The 22,786-nt window shown below is 47.9% G+C and overlaps 1 protein-coding gene across 3 annotated transcripts in view; it reads right to left on the reverse strand.

Moving 5' to 3' along the window:
• The window catches only part of LOC129715045 (RNA-binding protein 43-like), a 260,957-nt gene extending 239,352 nt beyond the window's left edge, over positions 1-21,605 (reverse strand). The window contains exons 1-4 of one of the 3 annotated variants that reach the window (XR_008726437.1): positions 21,208-21,592; positions 10,721-10,923; positions 7,566-7,675; positions 4,306-5,505 (exon numbers count right to left, since the gene is read on the reverse strand). Coding sequence is in view for 1 of the 3 variants with exons in the window: in XM_055664878.1 (XP_055520853.1) it covers positions 5,290-5,505; positions 7,566-7,675; positions 10,721-10,923; positions 21,208-21,248 (570 nt within the window). In the remaining 2 variants the exon portion in view is untranslated. Of the gene's footprint in view, positions 1-4,292; positions 5,506-7,565; positions 7,676-10,720; positions 10,924-21,189 lie in introns of those variants that run through there. The other 2 variants (XR_008726438.1, XM_055664878.1) reach the window with 2 other exon arrangements.
• Positions 21,606-22,786: the final 1,181 nt, after the last annotated feature.

Consider the following 22,786-nt stretch of genomic DNA (forward strand, 5'->3'; position numbering starts at 1 on the left):
AACTTGTTCCCGATGTTGGGGGAGTCCAGAACCAAGGGCCACAGTTTAAGAATAAGGGGTAGGCCATTTAGAACGGAGATGAGGAAAAACCTTTTTGCCCACAATCAGTACCCCGTTCCTGCCTTCTCCCCATATCCCCTGACCCCGCTATCTTTAAGAACCCTATCTAGCTCTCTCTTGAAAGCATCCAGAGAACCGGCCTCCACTGCTCTCTGAGGCAGAGAATTCCACAGACTCACAACTCTCTGGGTGAAAAAGTTTTTCCTCATCTCCGTTCTAAATGCCTCACCCCTTATTCTTCAACTGTGGCCCTAGGAGGCCAAGATCAGAAACATATAAGATTGTTAGGGGCTTGGACACACTAGAGGCAGGAAACATGTTCCCGATGTTGGGGGAGTCCAGAACCAAGGGCCACAGTTTAAGAATAAGGAGTAAGCCATTTACTGAACAACGGAGACGAGGAAACACTTTTTCTCACAGAGAGTTGTGAGTCTGTGGAATTCTCTGCCTCAGAGGGCGGTGGAGGCCGGTTCTCTGGCTGCTTTCAAGAGAGAGCTAGATAGGGCTCTTAAAGATAGCGGAGTCAGGGGATATGGGGAGAAGGCAGGAACGGGGTACTGATTGGGGATGATCAGCCATGATCACATTGAATGGCGGTGCTGGCTAAAAGGGCCAAATGGCCTACTCCTATGTCTATTGTCAGCCACGATTGAATGGCGTAGTAGACTCGATGGGCCGAATGGCCTAATTCGACTCCTATAATTTGTGAACGCGAATGTCTGAAGAAGGGTTCCAATCTGAACCATCACCTATTCTTTCTCTCCAGAGATGCTGCCTGTCCCGCTGAGTTACCTCAGCATTTTGTGTCTATCTTCGGTATAAACCAGCATCTGCAGTTCCTTCCTGCACAATCATTAATCACTGTTTGTGACCTCGGGCTCTTTTCTCAGGTTCACCCACCCCTCTCTTCCTTTCCTTTTCACTTCCCTTTGGAACTGCGCAAAGATAGCTTAATCTTAGACCTAACCCCTGATGTAAAGTATAACGTTGAAACAGGCCATTCGGCCCAACATCTCCAATACAATAATACTTTATTCGCCAAGTATGCGAGGAATTTCATTTGCCAAGTCAGTCGTACCAATAAAAAGCAACAGAACACACACACAAAATACATTTTAACACAAACATCCACCACAGTGACTCCTCCACATTCTTCACTGTGATAGAAGGCGAAAAAAAAGTTTAAATCTCTTCCCTTCTTTGTTCTCCCGCGGTCGGGGGCCTCGGGCCTTCTGTTGCAGAGCGATCTTGGTTCCCGTAGCCAGCGGCGTTTGGGCGCTCCGCGTCGTGGCGATCAAGCTCCCGCATCAAGGAGGGGATCTCAGCTCCGCCCGTGTCGGGCGATCGGACCCCGGGGTCGGGGCTGGTCGAACCTTCTGCGTCATTGGAGCTCCCAACATAGAAACATAGAAATTAGGTGCAGGAGTAGGCCATTCGGCCCTTCGAGCCTGCACCGCCATTCAATATGATCATGGCTGATCATCCAACTCAGTATCCCGTACCTGCCTTCTCTCCATACCCCCCTGATCCCTTTAGCCACAAGGGCCACATCTAACTCCCTCTTAAATATAGCCAATGAACTGTGGCCTCAACTACCTTCTGCGGCAGAGAGTTCCAGAGATTCACCACTCTCTGTGTGAAAAAAGTTCTCCTCATCTCGGTTTTAAAGGATTTCCCCCTTATCCTTAAGCTGTGACCCCTTGTCCTGGACTTCCCCAACATCGGGAACAATCTTTCTGCATCTAGCCTGTCCAACCCCTTAAGAATTTTGTAAGTTTCTATAAGATCCCCTCTCAATCTCCTAAATTCTAGAGAGTATAAACCAAGTCTATCCAGTCTTTCTTCATAAGACAGTCCTGACATCGGTCTCTAACCGAGACTGCGAGCTACTCGACGGTGAAATCCACAGGCCGCGGTTGGAGCGTCGATCCCAGGCAAGGGATCGCAGGCTCCGATGGTAAGTCCACGGCCCCGCAGTGGGGGTCAAAGTCAGTCCCGAGCGAGGCCGCAAGCTCCATGATGTTAAACTGCAAAGCGACCGGAGATACGATCCGGGAAACAATCGCATCTCCGGCAAGGTAAGAGATTTCCAGCAAGGTACAAGTTTCCCCCCCCCCCCCCCCCCCCCCCCCCCCCCCAAATAAAAACAAACCAGAGAACATTTGCACAAACTTTAAAACACACTAAACATAACAAAAAAGACAAAAAAAACAGACAATTGACAAGGCTGCCAATCGTGCGGCGCCCCCTGGTGGTCAACCATGGCTCCTCTTCCCAAGATGTCGCCAAACCCAGGTTCGGGTCGAGACCCAGTCAATTTACAGCGCCTGATTCCTGGGTTCGATCCTGACCACGGGCGCTGTCTGTACGGAGTTTGTACATTCTCCCTGTGATCTGCGCGGCTTTTCTCCGGGTGCTCCGGTTTCCTCTCACACTCCAAAGACGCGCAAATTTGTCAGCTAATTGGCTTTGGTAATGTTGTACATTGTCCCTAGTGTGTGTGGGATAGTGATAATGTGCGGGGATCGCAGGTCAGTGCGGACTCGGGGGGCTGAAGGGCCTGTTTCCACACTGTGTCTCTAAACTAAACTAAATTAATAGTAAATGCATTTTATCAGTTTTTTATTAAGGGCACTTACATTAGGGCACATGGTATTGGGGGTAGGGTACTGACATGGATAGAAAATTAGTTGGCAGACAGGAAACAAAGAATAGGGATTAACGGGACCCTGTCAGAATGGCAGGCAGTGACTAGTGGGGTACCTACCGCAAGGTTCGGTGCTGGGACCGCAGCTATTTACGATATACATTAATGATTTAGATGAAGGGATTAAAAGTAACATGAGCAAATTTGCAGATGGCACAAAACTGGGTGGCAGTGTGGACTGTGAGGAGGATGCTATGAGAAGGCAGGGTGACTTGGACAGGTTGGGTGAGTGGGCAGATGCATGGCAGCTGTAGTTTAATGTGGATAAATGTGAGGTTATCCACTTTGGTGGCAGGAGCAGGAACAGGAAGGCAGATTATTATCTAAGTGGTGTCAAGTTGGGAAAAGGGGAAGTGCAACGAGATCGGTGGGCTCTTGTTCATCAGTCTATGAAAGTAAGCATGCAGGTACAGCAGGCAGTGAAGACAGTGAGTGGCATGTTAGCCTTTATAACAAGAGGAGTTGAGTATTTATGTATTTATTTATTTATTTTTATTTATTCCGAACAAGTAAAGACATTAAAGACATTAATAGTAACAAAATCGAAATTATCAAACAATTGGACATTACAATCAATATTTACAAGCAATGAAAAGAACAAAAAGCAAATTTCCAATGTCCAACTCTGTGTCTGTACAAGCTCGAAAAGGAGTGAGAAGAAGAATAACTTATTAAATCTCACCCCTTTTCCCCCAACACTTCTACCATATTTAAAAATCAATTAATTAATAATAATAATACTACCCCAGGCAATTTCCCATAATACCTACAGACATATATATACATACAACTATTATACACATACAAACTTCATATATGAAGTAACCAAACATAAGTAAACAATTGTAAAGCAATAGACAAACATTAACCCCCACTTGTCAACCATCCCCTCCATCCCGGTACCCATTGAAAATTATTTTTTTATATATAATTTTAAAATGATTCATGTTTGTACATTGCTTTAATTCCTCGTTCAATTTGTTCCACACTCCCACTCCACAAACCGAAATACAAAAGGTTTTTCTAGTCGTAGTATAGGAGCAAAGAGGTCCTTCTGCAGTTGTACAGGGCCCTAGTGAGGGAGTACAGCGTAGGTTCACAAGATTAATTCCCGGATGATGGGACTGTCGTATGCTGAGAGAATGGAGCGACTGGGCTTGTACACACTGGAGTTTAGAAGGATGAGAGGATATCTTATTGAAACACATAAGATTATTATGGGATTGGACCTAGCTAGAGGCAGGAAACATGTTCCCGATGTTGGGGGAGTCCAGAACCAGGGGCTACAGTTTAAGAATAAGGAGTAGGCCATTTCGGATTGAGATGAGGAAACATTTTTTCACCCAGAGAGTTGTGAATCTGTGGAATTCTCTGCTACTGGAGGCAGTGGAGGCCAATTCACTGGATGTTTTCAAGAGAGATTTAGATTTACTTCTTTGGGCTAACGGAATCAAGAGATATGGGGAGAAGGCAGGAATGGGGGTACTGATTGTGGATGATCAGCCATGATCACATTGATGAATGGCCTGCTCCTGCACCTATTGTCTATGTTTCTACGATTGTGTTTATGTATGTGTATTATATGGTGTGAGGGCATGCTGAACAAAGCTTTTCACTGTACCTCAGTACACATGACTGCAATAAAACTGAACCTACCCAGACAAGGTAACAGTAAGCACCATATCAGTGAACAGATAGACAAAAATGCTGGAGAACTCAGCGGGTGAGGCAGCATCTATGGAGCGAATGAATAGGTGACGTTTCGGGTCGGGACCCTTCTTCAGACTGATGTGGGGAGGAGGGGGGGGGGGGATGGGAAGAAGAAAGGAAGAGGCGGAGACAGTGGGCTGTGGGAGAGCTGGGAAGGGGAGGGGAAGGAGGGAGAAAGGAGGGACTACCTGAAATTGGAGAAGTCAATGTTCATACCGCTGGGGTATAAACTGCCCAAGCGAAATATGAGGTGCTGCTCCTCCAATTGGCGGTGGGACTCACTCTGGCCATGGAGGAGGCCCAGGACAGAAAGGTCGGATTCGGAATGGGAGGGGGAGTTGAAGTGTTGACCTACAGCCCAAAGTCTCCACCTTTTCCTTTCTTCTTCCCGCCCCCACATCAGTCTGAAGTTGGGTCTCGACCCGAAACGTCACCTATTTCCTTCACTCCATAGATGCTGCCTCATTTTTGTCTACCTTCGATTTTTTTCCCAGCATCTGCAGTTCTTTCTTAAAGATATCGGTAGGAAGGGTAATTTATTTTACAAAATCAGTTTGGGATGATAAAATGGCTCTAAACCAGGCGACTCTTGGCATATGGCCTCAGTGGGCAGTTTCTATACATCCTGTACTTAACCGGCTGGCAATTGTACATGCATGACATTAACCCCACTGTTCTGCGTGCAAAATAAGTTCGGTACACGTGACAATAAATTAAACTGAACTGAATTACGAAGTGGGAATAACCATTGAACCGTCGATGTTCGGCACACACATTGTGGGCTGAAGGGCCTGTTCTCATGCTGTACTCTTCTATGTTCTACTCCCTGTGACTGCACGTGTCGACTGAGGCACAATCAGGTCCGTGAGTTTTCTCCGAAGTTCCTTTAACGAGGAGAAAGACCCTCGGATCACAACCATAGATCCCTGGTCACTAACAATTTGAAAGCGGTGTTCGTGAATTAACTGTCGAGCCGTCTTTGAGGGGTAATCTCTTGTGTCCAGTTTAGTGCTGACAAACTCTATGACCTGTTGAATTAAAGAGGAACGTTCAATTTTTTTTTGGGGGGGTGGGTTACATGGAGGCGATATTGAGTCACACTCAGCCCAACCCAACCCATCCACGCCCAACCATTGACCGCCCCTTGTACAGAAGTGTGAAAACACACACCTCCAGATTCAGGAACAGTTTCTTCCCAGCTGTTATCATGCGACTGAACCATCCTACCACCAACTAGAGAGCTATATTTGTAATATTGTGAAGGAGGCTCAGCTCTTTAACCTCCCATTCCCACACTGACCTTTCTGTCCTGGGCCTCCTCCATTGTCAGAGTGAGGATTTCGTTCGGGTGGCTTACACCCCAGCCGTGCGAACATTGAAGGGGCTGTCCCACTTGGGCGACCTAATATAACCATACAACCATATAACAATTACAGCACGGAAACAGGCCATCTCGACCCTTCTAGTCCGTGCCGAACACGTATTCTCCCCTAGTCCCATACACCTGCACTCAGACCATAACCCTCCATTCCTTTCTCGTCCATATAACTATCCAATTTATTTTTAAATGATAAAAACGAACCTGCCTCCACCACCTTCACTGGAAGCTCATTCCACACAGCCACCACTCTCTGAGTAAAGAAGTTCCCCCTCATGTACCCCTAAACTTCTGTCCCTTAATTCTCAAGTCATGTCACCTTGTTTGCATCTTCCCTCCTCTCAGTGGGAAAAGCTTATCCACGTCAACTCTGTCTATCCCTCTCATCATTTTAAAGACCTCTATCAAGTCCCCCCTTAACCTTCTGCGCTCCAAAGAATAAAGACCTAACTTGTTCAACCTTTCTTTGTAACTTAGTTGTTGAAACCCAGGCAACATTCTAGTGAATCTCCTCTGTACTCTCTCTATTTTGTTGACATCCTTCCTATAATTAGGCGACCAAAATTGTACACCATACTCCAGAATTGGCCTCACCAATGCCTTGTACAATTTTAACATTACATCCCAACTTCTATACTCAATGCTCTGATTTATAAAGGCCAGCACACCAGTTAATCTGCGAGTTCTGGCGAGTTTGCCCTCGACATCCTCGCAGCATGGTTGACACGAGGTCTTCGTAACTCTCCTTCATGCTCGAGAGTGGTCTCCGTGTACTCGAGGCCTCAGCTAGGTCGCGGCGTTTTTTTCAATATGCTAAAAAATGCATGTGAGCTAAAAAAAGGTCGCCATGGAAAAAAATCGATGCTTTTTTTACTCGTAGGTTTAGTCGAAGTAGGTCGCAGTTGGTCAACTTGTTAGTCGTAGGTAATCGAGGGTAGGCGAAGATAGTCTTCATCATAGTCGAAGGGAGGTCGAAGGAGATCGAAGGAGGTCATCTTCACTCTCCACTATTCGGTGTCCAATTTTCCCGAAGTTAGTCGTAGCTAGTTGAAGCTGGTCTTCTACATAGTCGAAGGAGGTCTTCAACATGACATTTTTTTAAACTAAACTCTTCTAAACTTGCCAATTAGGTCGCCCAAGTGGGACAGCCCCTTGACTTCTCTAACTTCAAGTAGCACTTGCATTCCCTCCCTCTCCATCCCCTCCCCCTTCCCAGTTCTCCGACCAGTCTTATGGGGCTGTCCCACTGTACGAGCTCATTCAAGGGTTCTCCCGAGTTTCCCCTGATTCGAACTCGGAGAAATGGCCGCTCATAGGTACTCGGGGCTCTCGTGGACATTTTTCAAACATGTTGAAAAATCTTCACGAGTCTTCACGAGCTTACCGCGTTTCCCTAGTACCTGCTGTTAGCGTTACGAGCCGCTAAGAGCCGTCCCGAGCTCCGACGTACCCGCTACGTACATTCTACGTGCTTACCACGAGTTTGATTTTTTTTTAAACTCAGGAAAGCTCTTGAATTACCACGTACAGTGGGACAGGCCCTTGACTGTCTCCGACTACATTCTATCTCTGTCCCGCCCGCTCCCCTGACATCAACGAGAAGAAGGGCCTGGACCCGAAACATCACCCATTCCTTCTCTCCAGAGATGCTGCCCGTCCCGCTGAGTTACTCCAGCATTTTGTGGTCTATTCCCAAAATACATACAGTACCTGTACAGTATCAGATGTGGTCTCCCCTCCTCCAACCTCGCGTACATCCAGTTTATAGTCCTGCTGGTCTAATTTCAGTATTTGTTCCCGTTTAAGGACATTATCTGCATCTGGAAGAAACAAAGGATTTAAGAAAAAAACGCAGTCATCCTTGTGTCAACTACAGATGCAATGGTGACATCGCAGGTAGATATTGGGGGTGAAGAAGGCTTAGACCATAGACAATAGACAATGGACAATAGACATTAGGTGCAGGAGTAGGCCATTCGGCACTTCGAGCCAGCACCGCCATTCAATGTGATCATGGCTGATCATCCCCAATCAATACCCCGGAGGCCGGTTCTCTGGATACTTTCAGGAGAGAGCTCGATAGGGCTCTTAAAGATAGCGGAGTCAGGGTATATGGGGAGAAGGCAGGAACGGAGTACAGATTGTGGATGATCAGCCATGATCACATTGAATGGTGGTGCTGGCTCGAAGGGCCGAATGGCCTACTCCTGCATCTATTGTCTATTACCTTACACTGAACGTTACCCCAGCTTGTATCTATCCACTGTGAACGGCTCGATTGTAATCATGTATTGTCTTTCCGCTGACTGGATAGCCCGCAACAAACGCTTTTCGCTATACCTCGCTACACGTGGCAATAACTAAACTATTATATAAAAACTGTGAGTTTTTTCTGGCGCGGCTTGGTGGCGCAGCGGTAGAGTCGCTGCCTCACAGCGCCAGAGACCTGGGTTCGATCCTGACTACGAGTGCTGTCGGTACGGAGTTTGTACGTTCTCCCCGTGACCTGTGGGGGTTTTCTCCAGGTGCCCCAGTTTCCTCCCACACTCCAAAGGCGTCCAGGTTTGTAGGTTAATTGCCTTCTTTAGATGGTAAATTGTCCCTAGTGTGTGTAGGACAGCGCTCGTATACGGGGTAACTCTTTGGGTGGTGTGGATTCGATGGGCCGAACGGCCTGTTTCCGTGCTGTATCTGCGCCCTTATAAGAGGTAGTTGCGGCAGGTACTATAACAACTTTTATAAGTTACTAGACTAAGTGGGACCCGTTGGGTCCCAGCATCACACGGGAGGGCTGGTCACCAACGCAATATTCCACCTCTCCACCAATTCCAATACTGCTCGCTAGTAGGGGGGGGGGGGCTGTCTGTTGTGCTAATATGGGTGTTGCGGGCTGAAGGTACTGGTTTCCAGAGGGCTAGTATAGACATTATGGGCCGCATGGATGCTTGGGCAGGCATCCAACGATTTTAAAAGCCAAGGCAAACAATTGGGCTGCAGACACCCGATAACCTAAATTCATTTTGTGAACACAAACTTGTTAAAAAAAAAAGGCTGCAGCCGCTTTACAGCCGCATCAAGGGGACTCACCGTGGAGTAGACGTGCGTTCAGTGTTATTCGCAGCTGTCTCTGCCAGACCCTCTCGCTTCCTGGGTCTGGCAGAGACTGAGTGAGGCACGACACGTCCTGGTTTTATAGTCCCTCCCCCTGCCGCCAGCAGAGAGAATGGGGAATTTTGTAAAAACATTAATATCTCTCTCATTTTTCATGAACGGAAACAATCCTCTGCACTCATACGACGGAGAGGGGCTCTGAGCGAGGTGGTCAAAAATGACGGCCGTAGGTGGTGGCGATCTCTCGGAAATCGCAGCACATTCGGCTACAACACTCGGGAATGGAGGGTTATGGTATGAGTGCAGGCAGGTGAGACTAAGGGAAAAAAGTTGTTCGGCACGGACTTGTAGGGCCGAGATGGCCTGTTTCCGTGCTGTAATTGTTATTGGTTATATGGTTATATAGTAAAAGCGGTCAAGATCAGAAATTTAGTAATATAGATAGAAACACAGAAACATAGGTGCAGGAGTAGGCTATTCGGCCCTTCGAGCCTGCACCGCCATTCAATATGATCATGGCTGATCATCCAACTCAATATCCTGTACCTGCCTTCTCTCCATACCCCCTGATCCCTTTAGCCACAAGGGCCACATCTAACTCCCTCTTAAATATAGCCAATGAACTGTGGCCTCAACTACCTTCTGTGGCAGAGAGTTCCAGAGATTATGTGGACAGAATTAGGCCATTTGGCCCATCAAGTCTACTCTGCCATCCAATCATGGCTGATCTATCTTCCCCTCCCAACCCGATTCTCCTGCCTTCTCCCCGTAACCCCTGACACCCGTACTAATCAAGAATCTGTCTATCTCTGCCTTAAAAAATATCCACTGACTTGGCCTCCACAGCCGTTAGTGGCAAATTATTCCACAGATTCACCACCCTCTGACTAAAGAGTGGGAAACAATTAAAGACATGTGGACAGGCACATGGATAGGACAGGTTCAGAGGGATAAGGGCCGAGCTTGGGTGGGTGGGACCAGTGTAGACGGGGTGTCTAATTGGAATGTATAAGGCGCTGGTCAGGCTGCACTTGGAGTACTGTGAGGATTTTTGGGGCACAATATCTTAGGATGTGCTGGCTCTGGTGTGGGTCCAGAGGAGGTTTCTGAGAATGATCCCAGGAATGAGTGGGTTAACCTATGATGGGCATTTGACGGCACTGGGCCTGTACTCGCTGGAGTTTAGAAGATTGAGAGGCCACCTCATTGGAACGTTCAGAATAGTGAAAGGCCTGGATAGAGTGGATGTGGAGAGTATGTTTCCACTAGTGGGAGAGTCCAGGACTAGAGGGCACAGCCTCAGAATTACAGGACGCTCCTTTGCGAAGGAGATGAGGAGTTTCTTCAGTCAGAGGGTGGTGAATCTGTGGAATTCATTGCCACAGAGGGCTGTGGAGGCCAAGTTACTGGGTATTTTTAAGGCAGAGATAGATAGACTCTTGATTAGTACGGGGTGTCCGGGGTTATGGGGAGAAGGCAGGAGAATGGGGTTAGGAGGGAGAGATAGATCAGCCATGATTGAATGGCGGAGTAGACTTGATGGGCCGAACGGCCTAATTCTGCTCCTATCACATGACCTTGTGACCTTAAGGTAGGAGAATGGGGTTCGTAGGGCGAGATAGATCAGCCATGATTGAATGGTGGAGTAGACTTGATGGGCCGAACGGCCTAATTCTGCTCCTATGGCGTATGATTATGACCTTTTGACGTCTACACTAGTTGGGCAGAAGGGTCCCTTCATCTCAGACACCGACCTTCCTCTTTGGCAAAGGTGATGAAGGCACGGCCAGCAACTGTGGTTGGGTATTCCATATCCAACACCTCGCCTCCTCCATTGCCCCGTGCCTGGAAATGAATGATCAGCTTGTCCAATGTCCGCTGCTCGGGAAGGATCGCAGGGACATTGAGGACTTGGATCTTCTTTGACCGTTGCAAAGTCTCTTCTGGTTGCTGGGCGCTGTGAAAGGGGAAAAAATTGAATAAAATGAGTTAGATAAAGATAGCGGAGTCAGGGGATATGGGGAGAAGGCAGGAACGGGGTACTGATTGTAGGTATGTTGCAAAACCTACCTGAATCGTGGCTGAGAATCTGTCCCAGCCCGTGTGCGCGATTTTGGCGCTGTTTAGAGGGGGCGGGTTTAAAACGCGATTTTCACTAGGCTGTTGCAATCGAAAATGTTCAGCCTAGTAAATCATTAACGGAAAATCGCTCAAAGACCCCGTCGCAAAAGGTATTAATAGTTTTTATGGCCTTGTATAATAGTTATAGTAGTTTAAAAATCACTCTCTAAACCCGCGACGTCTCGCAGCCCCAGGGTTTTATAAAGCAAACAATTAAAGGTATGTACCTTATTTTTACATTAAAAAGGGCTTCTTAAGAACCCTGTATATAAAGGTTTCTATAGCGAGTAGCTAATTTTGGGCTCTTTATATCCCGCAGTGTTTTTCTGGGCATTTGAGGGCACAAATCCAGTGCAATGTGAACGTTCTAAACCAGCGCGTTCACAGGAACCCACTGGAAAGCCGATTTAAAATGGACTTTAATTTACAGCAATTGAACACTAAATTCCTTCCATTTGGCCTATAAATTAATGTAAATTAGATTTTAAAATCATGTTTTATTGTGAATTATTTATGAATATTATTTGGACACAGCTTTTTTGTTATGTCCATAGAAAATCAATAGGGAACAAGATGCTAATTTCCAAGTATGAAAATGGCCATAACTTTTTAAATACTTGAGATATGAAAGTGAATTAGGTGTCAAATTAAACTTCTTTTTATGCTTTATCTGATTGGATAAATTACAGACTTGATTTTTTAAATCTCAAAATGTTGTAACATTGCTACTGATTGGGGATGATTAGCCATGATCACGTTGAATGGCGGTGCTGGCTCGAAGGGGCGAATGGCCTACTCCTGCACCTATCGTCTATTCATCCCGACTGCGGGCGCTGTCTGTACGGAGTTTGCATGTTCTCCCTGTGACCTGCGTGGGTTTTCTCCGGGATTTCTGGTTTCCTCCCACACTCCAAAGATGTGCAGGTTAGTAAGTTCATCGGCTTGGTAAAAATGTAAATGGACTCGGTGGGCCTAAGGGCCTGTTTCCACGGTGTATCTCTGAAACTAAAACACTATATAGCCGGGAAGGTTAGATCATTTTTGTCGGAAGGAACTGCAGATGCTGGTTTACACCGAAGATAGGCACAAAAAGCTGGAGTAACTCAGCGGGACAGGCGGCATCTCCAGAGAAAAGGATTAGGTGACATTTTGGGTCGAGTCTTCAGAGCAGATGAGATCATTTGATTGACTGATTAAAAGATACAGCATGGAAACAGGCCCTTCAGCCCACCGAGTCCATGCCGACCATCGATCACCCGTTCACACACTAGTTAGAAACATAGAAACATAGAAAATAGGTGCAGGAGGAGGCCTTTTGGCCCTTCGAGCCAGCACCGCCATTCATTGTGATCATGGCTGATCGTCCCCAATCAATAACCCGTGCCTGCCTTCTCCCCGTATCTCTTGACTCCACTAGCTCCTATCTAACTCCCTCTTAAATCCATCCAGTGACTTGGCCTCCACTGCTCTGTGGCAGGGAATTCCACAAATTCACAACTCTCTGGGTGAAAACGTTTTTTTCTCACCTCAGTCTTAAATGGCCTCCCCTTTATTCTAAGACTGTGGCCCCCGGTTCTGGACTCGCCCAATGTTGGGAAAATTTTTCCTGCATCTAGCTTGTCCAGTCCTTTTATAATTTTATATGTTTCTATAAGAGAGCCCCCTCATCCTTCTAAACTCCAAAGAATACAAGCCTAGTCTTTTCAATCTTTCCTCATATGACAGTCCCGCCATCCCTGGGATCAATCTCGTGAACCTACGCTGCACTGCCTCAATCACAAGGATGTCCTTCCTCAAATTAGGAGTCTTACGTAACTTTCTCATCCACTCCCTATGCACGAGGGGGCAATTTACAGAGCGCCAACGAACCAACAAGCCCGCACGTCTTTGGGATGTGGAAGGAAACCGGAGTACCCAGAGGAAACCCACGCGGTCACAGGGAAAACGTGCAAACTCCACACGGACAGCACCGGAGGTCTCTGGAGCTGTGAGGCAGCAGCTCTACCCGCTGCACCACTGCGCAACCAGTTTTTACACGTACATGTGTAAAACCGTGCAACCAGTTTTCACAAGTTTTCAGTTTTTTTTTTTTTTTTCCGGTAGACGGCGCGACTCTCGTCAGCAGCGGCCTCTGCAGCCCGTCCGCGTTTTTATTATTTTCTGTCTATGTTTTTATGTAGTTTTTGTTATTTTATGTTGGGGTGTGTGTGTAGGGGGGTGGGGGTGGGGGGGGTGGGAGGGAGGGGATAACTTTTAAATCTCTCCCTGCATGGGAGACCCGACCTTTTTTTGTCAGTCTCCGTTGTCGTTGGGGCTGCAATGAGGAGCGGCCTCCAACAGGAGAAGACCGGGGACTCTGGTGCCGACGACTCACCGTCACCGTCGTGGAGCTGGCCGAGTCCGAAGCGGGTGGAGCGGTGGTGGAGCGCTGCTGTTGCTGCGGCCCGACCTCTGGAGATTAGGAGGCTGCTACTGCGGGTCTGCGGACGTCGGCACCGGGAGCCCGCGGGTCCCTGGAGGGAGACCGCCTTTCTGGGCCCCTGCAACGGCGACTTCTCCCGCCCGAGTGGCGGGGTTGAAGAGCTCCTGGAGCGGGGCCTGACATCACCGCCCCGCGCGGCTTGGAATGGCCGCGGGACTCTACGAGCGCACGCCGGGGGCTCTAACACCAAGACCCGGTGTGCGACCTCGCACCACCCGGCGTGGCTTTAATGGCCGCGGGACAATCACCATCGCCAACCGGGGGCTTTGACTTTGACTCTGACATCGGGGGGGGGGGAGAGTGCAGTGGAGAGATAAGATTTTTTTGGCCTTCCATCACAGCAATGTGATGGATGTTTATGTAAAATGTAAATTATGTTGTGTCTGGGGCCTATTTGTTTGTAATGTATGGCTGCAGAAACGACATTTCGTTTGGACCTCAAGGGGTCCAAATGACAATTAAATTGACTATTGACTATTGATTGACAAGTTTCTGACAGCAAACTTGTAGCAACAAATCGCCGCCACCAGGTGTCGCTGTCACACTGTCAAAGTTCTTAAAATGCCTTTGACACAGTTGAGCATCTTGCCCCCGCAGTTACTGAACTTACGTTCCAAACTTTACCGTTTAAATCTTTGGGCGACACGGTGGCGCAGCGACAGATTTGCTGCCTCCCAGCGCCAGAGACCCGGGTTCGATCCTGACTACGGGTGCTGCCTGCACGGAGTTTGTACGTTCTCCCCGTGACCTGCGTGCATTTTCTCCGGGTCATGAGGTCATAAGGAATATGCGTAGAATTAGGCCATTCGGCCCATCAAGTCTACTCCGCCATTCAATCATGGCTGATCTATCTCTCCCTCCTAACCCCATTCTTCTGCCTTCTCCCCATAACCCCTGACACCTGCACTCAGTGGCGGACTGGGTCTAAAAATATTGGTTGCCAGGAGACAAAGGGGACCCACTTCATCAGGGGCCCACTTGATATAGGGGGGCCACTTGCCATTGGGCAAGCTGACACCCTGGCCAGTCCGCCACTGCCTACACTGATCAAGAAATTAGGATTCTCTGTTTTCCTCCCACACTCCAAAGACGCACAGGTTTGTAGTCTAATTGGCTTCAGTAAAAATTGTCAATTAACCCTAGTGTCAATTGTCAATAGACCCTAGTAGGATAGTGTTAGTGTGTGGGGATCGCTGGTCGGCGTGGACTCGGTGGGCCGAAGGGCCTGTTTCCGCGCTGTATCTCTAAACTAAACGTATCTCAGAAAAATACTACAGTTGATAATTGGGTCGAGTCAAGTGTCAAGAATGTTTTTATCAGAAAGAACTGAAGATGCTGGTCTACATCGAAGATAGACACAGAATGCTGGTGTAACTCAGCGGGACAGGCAGCGTCTCGGGATAGAAGGAATGGGGTGACGTTTCTGATCGAGACCGTTCCTCAGTCTGATGTGAAGAGTGTTTCATGGGCATATGTATCAATAATGGAACAATGAAATTCATACTCGCGGGAGCTTCACCGGCCTACGATGCAATAACGCGCATTTGATATATAATAATCAATAACACAGTATATCAATAATCCTGGAGAGAAGGAATGGGTGATTTTTCAGGCCGAGACCCTTTCTTCAGACATGGGCCAAATTTAGGCATGTGAGTTTGAAGAAGGGTCTCGACCCGAAACGTCACCCATTCCTTCTCTCCAGAGATGCTGCACGTCCAGCTGAGTTACACCACCATTTTGTGTCTGTCTTCGGTGTAAACCAGCATCTGCAAGTTCCATCTTACAAATCAATAACCCTAATTACTTCTCCCTGTGACGCGTGGGTTTTCTCCGGGTGCTCCGGCTTCCTCCCACATCCTTAGGACGTGCAGGTTTGTAGGTTAATTGGGCTTCGGCAAATTGCCCCTAGTGTGTAGGGAGTGGATGAGAAAGTGGGATAAGACGTGAAGACCAATAGTTTTTTTTACTCAGTCTCGAGCAAGGGTTCCCAACCTGAGGTAAAGTTACCACCTAGGGGTAAATTTTGCCTACCCAGGGGGTACATTTCCCTGGGTAGGAACTCTTTGAATCACTTCCCACTTGAAGGCAACTCCGGACTGTCAAAGCTGCCACAGCCAGACATAAAAACAGCTTATTCCACGAGTAGTAGCTCTACTCAATAACCAAAAATCTGTAGCCTCCTTTTGCTCTGGTATTTTATTTACAATAGACAATAGACAATAGGTGCAGGAGTAGGCCATTTGGCCCTTCGAGCCAGCACCGCCATTCAGTGTGATCATGGCTGATCATCCCCAATCAGTACCCCGTTCCTGCCTCCTCCCCATATCCCCTGACTCCGCTATTTTTAAGAGCCCTATCTAGCTCTCTCTTGAAAGCATCCAGAGAACCTGCCTCCACCGCCCTCTGAGACAGAGAATTCCACAGACTCGCCACTCTCTGTGAGAAAAAAGTGTTTCCTCGTCTCCGTTCTAAATGGCTTACTCCTTATTCTTAAACTGTGGCCCCTGGTTCTGGACTCCCCCAACATCTGGAACATGTTTCCTGCCTCTAGCGTGTCCAAACCCTTAACAATCTTATATGTTTCACTGAGATTCCCTCTCATCCTTCTAAACTCCAGAGTGTACAAGCCCATCTGCTCCATTCTCTCAGCATATGACAGTCCTGCCATCCCGGGAATTAACCTTGTAAACCTACGCTGCACTCCCTCAATAGCAAGAATGACCTTCCTCAAATTAGGGGACCAAAACGGCACACAATACTCCAGGTGTGGTCTCACTAGGGCTCTGTACAACTGCAGAAGGACCACTTTGCTCCTATATTTGATTCCTCTTGTTATAAAGGCCAACATGCCACTCGCATTCTTCACTGCCTGCTGCACATGCATGCTTACTCTCATGGGTGGTGGTGTATGGAACGAGCTGCCGGAGGAGGTAGTCGAGGTAGTTGACTGTAACAACATTTAAAAGATCAGGGACATGGATAGGACAGGTTTGGACGGATATAGACCAAAAGCAGGCAGGTGGGACTAGTGTAGATGGGACATGTTGGTCAGTATGGGCAAGTTGGGCTGAAGGGCCTGTTTCCACACTGTATCACCCTACTGCTGTAAACATGCAAAACCAAGCTGTTCACCGCACCTCAGCACACGTGACATTAGTAAACCTAAAAGACTTGTGTAAACACACGAGCAAGAAGCTGTGAACACACGCACAGATGTTGCAGAAAGCAGCCTCTGCCATGAGACTTTGCAGATATATTACAGTATTATTGACAATAGACAATATGTGCAGGAGTAGGCCATTTAGCCCTTTGAGCCAGCACCGCCATTCAATGTGATCATGGCTGATCATCCCCAATCAGTACTCTGTTCCTGCCTTCTCCCCATATATAACCATATAACAATTACAGCACGGAAACAAGCCATCTCGGCCCTACAAGTCCGTGCCGAACAACTATTTTCCCCTAGTCCCATCTACCCGCACTCAGACCATAACCCTCCATTCCTAACCCATCCATATAACTATCCAATTTATTTTTAAATGATAAAATCGAACCTGCCTCCACCACTTCCACTGGAAGCTCATTCCACACAGCCACCACTCTCTGAGTAAAGAAGTCCCCCCTCATGTTACCCCTAAACTTCTGTCCCTGAATTCTGAAGTCATGTCCTCTTGTTTGAATCTTCCCTACTCTCAGTGGGAAAAGCATGTCCACGTCAACTCTGTCTATCCCTTTCATCATTTTAAAGACCTCTCTCTATCAAGTCCCCCCTTAACCTTCTGCGCTCCAAAAAATAAAGACCTAACTTGTTCAAACCTTCTCTGTAACTTAGTTGCTGAAACCCAGGTAACATTCTAGTGAATCTCCTCTGCACTCTCTCTATTTTGTTGACATCCTTCCTATAATTGGGCGACCAAAATTGTACACCATACTCCAGAATTGGCCTCACCAATGCCTTGTACAATTTTAACATTACACCCCAGCTTCTATACTCAATATACTTCTATATCCCCTGACTCCGCTATCTTTAAGATATTGCACATTGCAAACGATACACAGGGCGGCACAGCGGTAGAGTTGCTGCCTGTACGGAGTTTGCACGTTCTCCTCGTGACCGCGTGGGTTTTCTCAGGGTGCTCCGGATTCCTCCCACACTCCAAAGACGTGCAGGTTTGTAGGTTAATTGGCCCCTGTAAATTGTCCCCCAGTGCGTGCAGGATAGAGGTATGGGGTGATCACTAGTCGGCAAGGACTCAGTGGGCCGAAGTAATTAAGTAAGTAAGTAAGTGTATTGGCCAAGTATTCACATACAAGGAATTTGCCTTGGTGCTCCGCCCACAAGTAACAACATGACATACAGTGACAATTACAAATGACTCCGAAAACACTAAACATTAATAATAATAAGACATTCATGATAAAACACCATTGATCAAGCATGTGAACCAACAAAATACCTGATCAAAGGGAGGCTACAGATTTTTGGCTGTTGAGTAGAGCAACTACTCGTGGATAAAAACTGTTTTTATGTCTGGCTGTGGCAGCTTTGACAGTCCGGAGTCGCCTTCCAGAGGGAAGTGATTCAAAGAGTTTGTGGCCAGGGTGAGAGGGGTCAGAGATGATCTTGCCCGCTCGCTTCCTAGCCCTTGCAGTGTACAGTTCATCAATGGAGGGAAGGTTGCAGCCAACAACCTTCTCTGCTGAGCAGACGAAGTGCCTGTTTCCGCACGGTATCTCGGAACTAAACTAAACTAATCGACACAGGCCGCCGACAGCAGATTTCCATCGAGTCACGGGGTTGGAGCCAGTCTGGGAGCTGCACAAATCAACGCTCACAAACTGTGTTCCAGGATAGAGAATATTAAAATGTAACGGCTGCCACGGTGGCTCAGTGGTAGAGCTGCTGCTTTACAGCGCTCGCAGTGCCGGAGATTGTGTGAAAATTACACATCAAAGCGGATAATGGTAAAGAAATGTAGAATGGTTCATCGTTAGCTGAGGGGAAGGTGACAACGAGGGGTACAATCAGTAAAATTTAATCAGGAGGACAGTGAAACTAGTCGGAGAACTTGGGTGGGAACTTCGAGCCAGCACCGCCATTCAATGTGATCATGGCTGATCAGCCACAATCAGTATCCCGTTCCTGCCTTCTCCCCACATCCCCTGACTCCGCTATCTTTAAGAGCCCTATCTAGCTCTCTCTTGAAAGCATCCAGAGAACCGGCCTCTGAGGCAGAGAATTCCACAGACTCACCACTCTCTGTGAGAAAAAGTGTTTCCTCGTCTCTGTTCTAAATGGCTTACTCCTTATTCTTAAACTGTGGCCTCTGGTTCTGGACTCCCCAACATCGGGAACATGTTTCCTGCCTCTAGTGTGTCCAAACCCTGAACAATCTTATATGTTTCAATGAGATCGCCTCTCATCCTTCTAAACTCCAGAGTGTACAAGCCCAGCTGCTCCATTCTCCCAGCATATGACAGCCCCGCCATCCCGGGAATTAACCTTGTAAACCTACGCTGCACTCCCTCAATAGCAAGAATGTCCTTCCTCAAATTAGGGGATCAAAATTGCACACAATACTCCAGGTGTGGTCTCACTAGGGCTCTGTACAACTGCAGAAGGACCTCCTTTGCTCCTATATTCGATTCCTCTTGTTATAAAGGCCAACGAGGGCTAATAGATGTACAGAGGATGCCATAAACACTGTCCTCCATGCTGCACCACAACACCTAGAGGAGAAGGGGTCATATGTCAGGATACTTTTTGTTGATTACAGCTCAGCTTTTAATACAATCATACCCAGCAAGCTGATCACAAAAATGCTAGACCTTGGCCTCGCAGTCAACTGTATCGGTGGATATTGGACTTTCTCAGTGAACGCCCACAGACGGTGAGACTTGGACCCCACACCTCGACATCCCTGACCCTCAACACAGGAGCACCGCAGGGCTGTGTGCTCAGTCCGCTCCTCTACGCCCTGTATACACATGACTGCTTGCCCCATCACCCCGCAAATAGGACCATCAAATTTGCGGGCGATACAACCGTGGTGGGGCTCATCTCAAATGGGAACGAGGTCGCCTATAGAGAGGAGGTGCACAGACTTTCTGAGTGGTGTGCTCACAACAATCTCTCTCTGAACACTAAAAAGACAAAGGAGATCATCACTGATTTCAGGCGACATAGAGCGGAGCTCAGGCCACTGGAGATAGGGGGCGAGGAGGTGGAGAAGGTGCCTAGTTTTAAATTTCTGGGGATCAACATCAGTGAAGATCTTAAATGGTCTGTGAACTCTGCTGTAGTTGTGAGAAAGGCGCAACAGAGACTCTACTTCCTCAGAACACTGAGGAAGGCCCATCTGTCTGCTAAACTGCTGGAGTCTTTCTACCGCTGTTCGGTAGAAAGCATACTGACTTACTGCATAACTGCCTGGTTTGGGAACTGTTCAGCAGCTGACAGAGCAGCTCTCCAGAGGGTGATAAAAACTGGCCAGGGTATCATTGGACCCCCCTGCCCCCTCTGGAGGACATTTACCACTCCAGATGCCGCAGCAGGACCTGTAATATCGTGAAAGACATTACACATCCTTGTCACCACCTGTTCACACTGCTGCCCTCAGGAAAAAGGTACAGGTCGCTAAAGCCACGCACTGCCAGACTCAAGAACAGCTTTTACCAATCAGCAATCTTGGAACTGAACTCTGTCTCGGGAGCGGGTTATGGGGAAGGAGGGTGGGGGGGGGTGGGTGACAGTGTTAATTTATGTAAATGTGAATCCATGGGTGGGTTTGGGGGGGGAGGGAGTGTAAAAAATTATTTTAAATGGAGACACATTAATCCCGTTGTATGTGACACATGCAATGACAATAAGGCATTCTGATTCTGAACATGCCATTCGCTTTCTTCACTGCCTGCTGTACCAGCGTGCTTACTTTCATAGGCTGATGAATAAGGACCCCCAGATCCCATTGTACTTCCCCTTCTCCCAACTTGACCCCATTTAGATAGTGAATGGTAGCTGGAGTAATTCAGCGGGACGGGCAGCATCTCTGGAGAGAAGGAAAGGGTGACGTTTCAGGTTGAGACCCTCCTTCATACCACTGGGTTGTAAGCTGACCAAGCTTACAATATGACTACACATTTAAGGTCATAAGGACTAGGAGTAGAATTAGGCCATTCGGCCCATCAATTCTACTCCACCATTCAATCATGGCTGATCTATCTCTCCATCCTAACCCCATTCTCCTGCCTTCTCCCCATAACCCCTGACACCCGTACTGATCAAGAATCTATCTATCTCTGCCTTAAAAATATCCACTGACTGGGCCTCCACAGGCTCCTGTGGCAATGAGTTCCACAGATTCACCACCCTCTGACTAAAGAAATTCATCCTCATCTCCTTCCTAAAGGAACGTCCTTTAATTCTGAGGCTGTGACCTCTAGTCCTAGACTCTCCCACTAGTGGAAAAATCCAGGCCTTTCACTATTCAAGTTTCAATGAGGGCCACCTCATTTCTAAACTCCAGGGAGTGGGAGTGCTGATCATATGTTAACCCACTCATTCCTGGTGAGCTTGTAACCCGTGTCCAACGTGAGAGTGACAGAGAGATACCTCACCCTCAGGTCCTTCCTTACCAACAGCCTGCGCCGAGCTGGGCCTCATCCTGCCTCTTCATCTTACAGAGTGGAATAGCCACAGGCTGACTGATGACTGTGGCGGAGAGAGCACAGGCGAGAAGTGAAAGTGAAAGTGAAAATGAAAATGAAACTGCCTGCCCCCTCTGTGAGTCTCTCTTCTTCCCACCCAGAGGCTCCAGGCAGCTGCAACTGCAAAGAGCAACAGGAACTATGAACGAGACCAGAGGGCAGGGCTTTAAGCTGAGAGGGGCAAAGTTTAAAGGAGATGTGCGGAGGAGGCAAGTTGTTTACACACAAGAGTCCTGGCAATACCCTGGTAAAAACCTGCTCCAGCTTGGCAGGACAGGAGCCCAACGGCAGAGTAGCTGCCTCACGGCGCCAGAGACCAGGGTTCGATCCTGACTACGGGTGCTGTCTTTACGGGAGTTTAGTTTAGTCTAGACATAAGGAATAGGTGTAGAATTAGGCCATTCGGCCCATCAAGTCTACTCCGCCTATCTTTCCCTCCTAACCCCATCCTCCTGCCTTCACCCTATAACCTCTGACACCCGCACTGATTAAGAAATTAGGATTCAAGAAGGAACTGCAGATGCTGGAAAATCGAAGGTACACAAAATTGCTGGAGAAACTCAGCGGGTGCAACAGCATCTATGGAGCGAAGGAAATAGGCAACGTTTCGGGCAGAAACCCTTCTTCAGACTCCAGCAATTTTGTGTACCTAAGAAATTAGGATTCTCCGGTTTCCTCCCACACTCCAAAGATGTACAGGTTTGTAGGCTAATTGGCTTCAGTAAAAATTGTAAATTCATCCCTAGTGTGTGTAGGATAGTGTTAGTGTGCGGGGATCGCAGGTCGGCGTGGACTCGGTGGGCCGAAGGGCCTGTTTCTGCGCTGTATCTCTAAACTAATCTCAGAAAAATACTGCAGTTGATAATTAAGTCAGGTTAAGAGTCAAGAGTGTTCAAGAAGGAACTGCAGATGCTGGAAGATCGAAGGTACACAAAATTGCTGGAGAAACTCAGCGGGTGCAGCAGCATCTATGGAGCGAAGGAAATAGGCGACTTTTTGGGCCAAAACCCTTCTTCAGACTGATGGGGGGTGGGGGGGGAGAAGGAAGGAAAAGGGGAGGAGGAGGAGCCTGAGGGCGGGGGGATGGGAGGAGACAGCTCGAGGGTTAAGGAAGGGGAGGAGACAGCAAGGGCTAGCAAAGGTGCGACAAAGGTTCACCTGTATCTCCTCCAACCTCATCTGCTGCATCCGCTGCTCTAGATGTCAGCTGATTCACATCGGGGAGACTAAGCGCAGGTTGGGCGATCGTTTCGCCGAACACCTCCGCTCAGTCCGCAATAACCAACCTGAACTCCCGGTGGCTCAGCACTTCAACTCTCCCTCCCATTCCCAATCCGACCTCTCTGTCCTGGGTCTTCTCCATTGCCAGAGTGAGCAACACCGGAAATTGGAGGAACAGCACCTCATATTCCGCCTGGGCAGCTTGCATCCTGATGGCATGAACGTTGAATTCTCCCAATTTTGCTAGCCCTTGCTGTCTCCTCCCCTTCCTTAACCCTCTAGCTGT

The sequence above is a fragment of the Leucoraja erinacea genome, chromosome 49, assembly GCF_028641065.1.
Source record: "Leucoraja erinacea ecotype New England chromosome 49, Leri_hhj_1, whole genome shotgun sequence".
Taxonomy (NCBI): Eukaryota; Metazoa; Chordata; class Chondrichthyes; order Rajiformes; family Rajidae; genus Leucoraja; species Leucoraja erinaceus.